At 39.4% G+C, this 7,752-nt stretch overlaps 1 protein-coding gene across 1 annotated transcript; it reads left to right on the forward strand.

Annotated features, from left to right (window-relative positions):
* The first annotated feature begins 1,244 nt into the window (after positions 1-1,244).
* Positions 1,245-2,624, forward strand: myf6 (myogenic factor 6). Its single transcript, NM_001123607.1, is given in 3 exon segments — positions 1,245-1,748; positions 1,947-2,040; positions 2,125-2,624. Coding segments are annotated over 3 exon segments (708 nt in total). The 3' UTR covers positions 2,235-2,624.
* The last annotated feature ends 5,128 nt before the right edge of the window (positions 2,625-7,752 follow it).

Raw genomic sequence — 7,752 nt, forward strand, 5'->3', positions numbered from 1 at the left:
AAATAATTTTCTAATGATCAATTAGCCATTTAAAAATATAAACTTGGATTAGCTAACACAACGTGCCATTGGAACACAGAAGTGATGGTTGCTGATAATGGGCCCATGTACGCCTATGTAGATTTTCCATAAAGAATCTGCCATTTCCAGCTACAATAGTCATTTACAACATTAACAATGTCTACACTGTATTTCTGATCAATTTGATGTTCTTTTAATGGACATAAAATGTGCTTTTCTTTCAAAAACAAGGACATTTCTCAGTGACCCCAAACTTTTGAACGGTAGTGTACATACACACACACACACACACACACATACATGCATGGCACACACACGCACATTATAGTTTCATAAATATTCAGGTAACCCCAACGCTAATACTATAAATGGTAAACAGTGGCCAAAAGGGTGACAAAAATATACTTGGCTAATTTCTTGGCACATGTCATGGATACCGTATCAGTGACCACTAGTATCCCAGCTGAGAAGCAGACTTTGTAGATCTTAGAAAAAAATGTCAAAGGCCACATAGCACCACTGAGAAGGCTTTCATCTATTTTATGGATTTAAGATGACTGAGTCCCAGATCTATTTATACTGCCTAGATACCACGTGTGTCATTTTGACTGCACATTCATATCTATTTATGATTGGACGTGCCACAACTTACAGCTGCACTTGACCGTTCTCGCTGTCTAGGATATGTTTCTTTGAAATGTAATATTCCATACTGTAGAATTTCAGCCTACAGTAGGTTGGGAATTGGGCTTAAAAGTTGAAAGGTTTTGATAAGACTATTCAACAAGAACGAATATACTTTATTATTATTATTAGTTATGAACATAATGTTGTTGGAACTTTGCAAGTCAGTTGAGGGTCAATATTTGTTCCACTTAGGCGAGCCAACTTCTTGGGGAGGGCCTGAAGATTTCATTGACAGTTATCTTGCAGGTTGAGAATGATACCTTTCACTGTGAAACAGATATTGAAAACACCTGTCATAAGTTTTAAGTGACGTTTTTACTTTCATTGAGAGGTGTTAACGCTTATTTATTTTCTACACAAACTCGCTTGGTAGTAAAAACCCCATTGAGAAAATAAAGGTTGATGCACTGCGACAGCTAAGCGTTGGATAGAGTTTCACATTCTATATATAAGCCTGGTGACTTGTGTCACTGGGCTATTTAAATGCCATGCAGTGTCCCACTGTCAAAACATAGGCCGTGCGAGGGTAGAACAGTATGGTGGAACTTTTTGAGACCCACACTTATTTCTTCAACGATCTGCGCTATCTCGAGGGAGATCATGGACCATTGCAACATTTGGACATGGCGGGGGTGTCCCCTTTGTACCACGGGAATGACAGCCCGTTGTCACCTGGGGGGGATCCGTCCGAGACTGGATGTGACAGCAGCGGAGAGGAGCATGTCCTCGCACCCCCTGGTCTTCAGCCGCACTGCGAGGGACAGTGCCTCATCTGGGCTTGTAAGGTTTGTAAAAGAAAGTCTGCACCGACCGACAGGCGCAAAGCGGCCACTCTCAGAGAAAGAAGGCGGCTCAAGAAGATCAATGAAGCATTCGATGCGTTGAAGAAAAAGACCGTGCCCAATCCGAACCAGCGGCTGCCCAAAGTGGAGATTTTACGCAGCGCCATAAACTACATCGAGCAATTGCAGGACCTGTTGCATACACTGGATGAGCAAGAAAACCCCCCACAAAATGGCTATAACGTGAAAGAACACCATGTAAGCTTCATTTGAGTAATTTTTGCATCTGCATTTTTTATGTCACTTTATGCGTACAATAATTTGCTTTATACTTAAAAGGAAAATTGCCATAATGGGAAATATCTTACTGTGTATTATACTTGTAGGCCTACTTCTTTGTATAATAACACGTGTGTTAGTAGACACTTAAGCTAATACATGTGTGTGTACGTGAAGGCGTCCAATAAGGAGTACCATTGGAAGAAGAACTGTCAAAACTGGCAGACCTCAGCTGATCATTCCAATGCACCAATGACGAATCAGAGAGAAGGTTGGTGCCAATTAAGGACAGTAAATTAGATCTAAATTGCTCTTTTGCAACTCATCAACTGATTGTAGATTTTCTATTTTTCAGGCTTCACTGAGTCTTCAGCGTCCACCAGCCTTCTTCGCCTGTCATCAATCGTTGACAGCATCTCAAGTGAAGAGAAATCGACTTGCAACGAAGAAGTCTCAGAAAAATAATGCATGATTTATTGGAATTTTGTAGCCTGTATAAGCGACGTCAGCATTTCGTATTTCCATTGTCTATTTCGAAATTATTTTCACTTCTTTATTCATATGTTTTAGTTTCCATTATTATATTCATTTGTACAAATTAACGGGCATTTTGTGGTCACTGTTTTCTTTTAAATTGTATGAATGGTCAATATTTTCTTTCTAAAGTATGACAACAATGGAACTATAATATTTTATTTCCAAATGGACATTTGATAATTGTAAATATTTTCTAATATATTAACAACTTAATTTATTTTACATATAAAAGGCAGAAACAAATCCTCAAGAGATTCATTGTTGTATTTGAATATTTCTATATGACCTGACCAACAAATAAATTGTAAGCATTGTATCTTACAAGGCATCTACACGTTTTGTTTTGTTCATCACTAACTATGCACTTCATTATTTATTTTAAATACTTGTCAGGTATTTTAAGGCAATTTTAGTTTTTACACATTTTGATATAAAAACAAATTACATTTTGTACAATATATCGCCTTGACACATGAAAACCATGCATTTAAAACCTAAGGTATTCATTTTTGAATTATCCTATGTTGTACCAGTTTTTTAATTAGACTTGACTCACTCCAAATACTATAGATGAATGTATGTTGCATTGGTACTTAAGGTAGGTCAATACTGTGTTCAACCTCTTTGCAGGTCATGTCATTCTTATTATGTGACAAACCTTCAGCCATACCTTTCAGGTCCCATAATGATATCCGAGGATATCCCTATTGTCCCCACTAACCCACTTGATCATGTGGAATTTCAATAGAGCTATGACACTGTACATGCAAGCATCAGCCACAAGTTCCCCCAGTATTCATGGGTATTAGAAGACCATAAAATCCAACGGGACCTGAAATAGCCTGGGCTCCTTTCTTTGTTCCAGCTGGTAGAGAGCTAGCCTGGTCCACTTCAGTAGCGTTACATTTACGTTTTAGTCATTTAGCAGACGCTCTTATCAATGAGCAAATTGCAATTAGTGTGTCCATCTTAGGATAGCTAGGTGAGACAACCACATTTCACAGTCGTAGCAAGTATATTTTCCCTCATAAAGTAATTAGCAAAGTCGGTGCTAGTCGGAAAATAATGGATTTAAAATTGTTTTATTATTATGTCTTATTACTATTATTATTATCATTATTTTACTATTATTATTATTTTGTCACCTCTAAACTCAGATATGCTTCGACGTGGAAACTTGGTTAGGAGGCAACGTGCAAAGCCCTCAGTGATAATGAAACCAGCTATTAGGTCCTAATTAATGATCACTTGTTTGATCATGCACATTAGCACAACGTTTACACATACTTTATAAGGGACCCCCTGAATGTATGTTTGATATGATGATCTCTTTCTCCTACATGTGTTGACTTGGGGAGGCCTACTTGTTTATGATCCCACAGTGCATTGCTGTGCTGACCTAACCCCGCATCACAGTGAGCACTGCTCTTCTCCCTCTCAGGTCTCTGTGGCTGACACACTGCCCTGCTGACCCCTGTGTGTCCAGCCTGGTGTCATAGACTAGACGTAACATAATAATAGCCACAACAAATTGTAATTTGTAACATATCATAAGAATTATAAATTCTAAATATATTGTACGAATTGCAATTCATATCTTATCATACGAATTGTAATTTGTAACATATAATAAGAAATGGATGATGAACATCCCGAAATTAATACATGTCATACCAAACGTAAAATATCATCCTAATTTCTGCGTTCCGGATTTTTGTTTACTATGTTACGTCCACCCGAGTCCAGGTTGTTTTGTCTGACTTTCCCTCAGCCCTCACACAAAGGTAAGCATACCCACCTCACACTGACTCATGACCCCAAGCACACACACAACTTATTAGTGACTCATTCAACAGTCATTTGAAAAAGAGGCCATAGTAGAGATGCACTAGGGTCTCTGTGCTGTGTTGTTTTGTATTGCTGCTGAGTACATTCAAATTGATTAGCCTTACAGTCTTTGTATAAAGGCGTAAAAGTCTTTAGGGTAGGTTATGTTTTGGGTGATTTCTCAAAACAGCAGATTGCATATCCAATGTACCAACATTTATCCAAATCACAATGTCAAACCACACATGCTCCTATTTCTAGTGCGATTAAAAATAGATTTAATGAGCACTTCAGTGATGCCTGATACAGTAAGTACTATCAAAGGATATAGGGCCTGTATTTCAAAGTCCCTTCACATCTTTCCTTTTACTTCTGATTCTCTCACTGAACCAAACTGAAACTAGATAGCCCCCGTAATGTTATTTTAATGGGATCGAAGCAGCTTTCTCACAGTGAGTTTGCGGGCCTGTTTCCTGGTGTCCATGAGAATTGCCCAGAGTCTTCCTTCCAAATGAGTTCTAAGGCTCTCCTAGATCCCCCTAAATGACTTTGTCAATCTACTGTTTGTTTTTGGATAATATCATTGATATTTTTTCCAAAATCTACCACCTGCTCAACATTGAGACCTAAACCTTGGGAAAATAGCAATTACCACCTTTATGTTGAGGGGGACGTTATTTCATTGGGACCTGTTATTTTAAGATTTAGATGCAAATTGATCAGTCTGGGGTTTAATAGATGTGATTCCTATACTAATGTCTGTGATTACTGTCTTATTTATGTATAATACAGTCTTTATAGGTTAGGTGTTATAGATTCAATTGTTTAATCCTCTCTCTGGGTGTTTCAAATGGAGGATACGTGCAGTATGATGTATTATCACCATTTGACTTGTTAGTAGACAACATCGGCCTGCAATTTTACAGAGATTTCCTTGTCACTTATGATGCGATCGAAATGGATTTTGCTGTGGAGGATGTGTTTAAAAAGTCAAGGCCGATGAAAGGGGAGATTTTATAGGGGAGGATCAGCCTTTGGGAGAAATGCCTTGATTTATCTGACTTTCCTAGAATATCCTGCTACGAAATGATTCCCTGCAACATTGTAGTTGGCAGCACACTGCAGCTCCCTGCCAGACAAGTGGTGTTGCCAATCAAAAACCCTTGTCATGTGATATGATCTAATGCACTCATTAAAGTAACTGTCCAGTGAAAGTCTCACTTTTAAAAGTTCCTATTCTGTTAACTCATACCCAAATAATCTTACTCATACCCAAATAATCTTGTTTACTCATCCAATACTCGCATTTGTGGCCAAAGCCTAAATTGGACAAAAAAACATGTCAATAACCTCACCTCAAACATTGGTTAACTGGAAAAGTGAAATACTATACATGAAGGATTGTATAAAGTGTGATTTAAATGATTGTATCAGTCTAAAACATGTTGTTCATCAGACAAAATGGAGATGATTAGTCACCATACTCCACATCTTTCAGAAATATAACAAAAATAAGTTTCCATCTATGGCATATAGAATCTGTGGTAAATAAACCTTTATGGAACATTTGATATATGACCCTTATGGAGACCGGATAAGAGGGGCACAACATCACATGAAATCAAAGCTTAAGCAGTTTAGAAGAAATAAGGGTATCACACGTGAGGGAAAAGGGACATTAAATCCCAGCTAATTCCCTACACTTAACTCTGCCTCTGACCCCTGACAACAACTCTGGAATAGAGGCGATAAAAAACAAACCCCCTAGTTCCCAAGAGACACCACTAGCACTTCAGATCAGAGAGCCATAGTGAGTGTGTACATCGACTGGAGCAGCGCATAGGCCTCTGCTAGATGTATCGCCATTGACACCATATGCTGGTGCAATTGTATCCTATAGGCTCAATTAGCTGTCGGTTGTTGCCAGGTTTTCTCGTTGTCCATACTGTTGGGGATTGTTCACAGTCAATATAGCCTTTGATCTCAACCGCAGCATCGAGGGCCAGGCTCATGCCAATGTCTTCTTCAGCTGTGCGCAATACAAACTCGGACGGCAATTCAGTGGCAGGTACTCGAGTGTTTTCTTAGGTGTGCGCGGTTCCCAGAGATAGAGGAGGACAAACGTTTTGACACGTTGTGAGAAATATCCACATTGTATCCTTGTAGGGTGTCAACAAACACAAAGCTCGAATAATTACTCCGACGACTGAAACAGGCAGCGCATCATGGCTATTCATCAGTGTTTGTTCTAGTTAGTTTCTCATGCATAATTAGGCTATGCACAAGTGGTTCGGGCGCAAGCCGCCTCTTTCGAGATGCAGCTTAAATAATGAATATAGCATGCTTATTAACATGTACTACAAGCCGAATGTTTTAAAAGTTAACACAATTGTAATGCCAGATTTCTAATTTTATTGAGTAAAATTTATCAAGGATACAATGCGATACAGGTCTTTTAAGAGGGGCCTCAAAACAGTACATTATTAGACATTGAGACCTTTCCAGGTGCAACACTTACAGTGCTGTGAAAAAGTATTTGCCCCCTTCCTGATTTCTTATTATTTTTCACGTTTGTCACACTTAAATGTTTCAGATCACCAAAGAAATTGTAATATTACACAAAGATAACCCAAGTAAACACAAAATGCAGTTTTTAAGTGATCATTTTATCAAAGGTAAAATACAAAAATACAAAATCTCTGCAACACTCCACCTATCAGGCCTTTATGGTAGAGTGGCCAGACATTTGTTTTTCAGTGGCATGACCTGGGAGACTAGTCAGGATCGAGGCAAAGATGAATGGAGCAAAGTACAGAGAGATCCTTGATGAAAACCTGCTCCAGAGAGCTCAGGACCTCAGACTGGACAACGACCCTAAGCACACAGCCAAAACAACGCAGGAGTGGCTTCGAGACAAGTCTCTGAATGTCCTTGAGTGGCCCAGCCAGAGCCCGGACTTGAACGCGATCGAACGTCTCTGGAGAAACCTGAAAATAGCTGTGCAGCAATGCTCCCCGTCTAACCTGACAGAGCTTAAGGGAAAAAAGCTATCCGAACCTTCATGGCCCTATATGACATAGTAATTGCCCCCCTCTTGTTAAATCATGAATTTACTGTGGTTAATCAAATTTTTTGGAAAGCTGAGTTCAACTTCACTAGCCACACCCAGACCTGATTACTGATTAAAATTACCCCAAGAGCGCAGCGACGACTCATCCAAGAGGTCACAAAGGTCATACAGAGGTCATCCAAGTGTTCATGACTCAACCATAAGAAAGAGACTGGGCAAAAATGGCATCCATGGCAGAGTTCCAAGGTGAAAACCACTGCTGACCAAAAAGCACATAAAGGCTCGTCTCACTTTTGGCAAAAAACATCTTGATGATCCCCAAGACTTTTGGGAAAATATTCTGTGGACTGACGAGACAAAAGTTGAACTTTTTGGAAGGTGTGCATCCCGTTACATCTGGCGTAAAAGTAACACAGCGTTTCAGAAAAAGATCATCATACCAACAGTCATATATGGTGGTGGTAGTGTGATGGTCTGTGGGGTGCTTTGCTGCTTCAGGACCTGGACGACTTGCTGTGATTGATGGAACCATGAATTCTGCTCTCTACC

Source organism: Salmo salar, chromosome 17, assembly GCF_965601325.2.
Source record: "Salmo salar chromosome 17, fSalSal1, whole genome shotgun sequence".
In the NCBI taxonomy this organism is placed as follows: domain Eukaryota; kingdom Metazoa; phylum Chordata; class Actinopteri; order Salmoniformes; family Salmonidae; genus Salmo; species Salmo salar.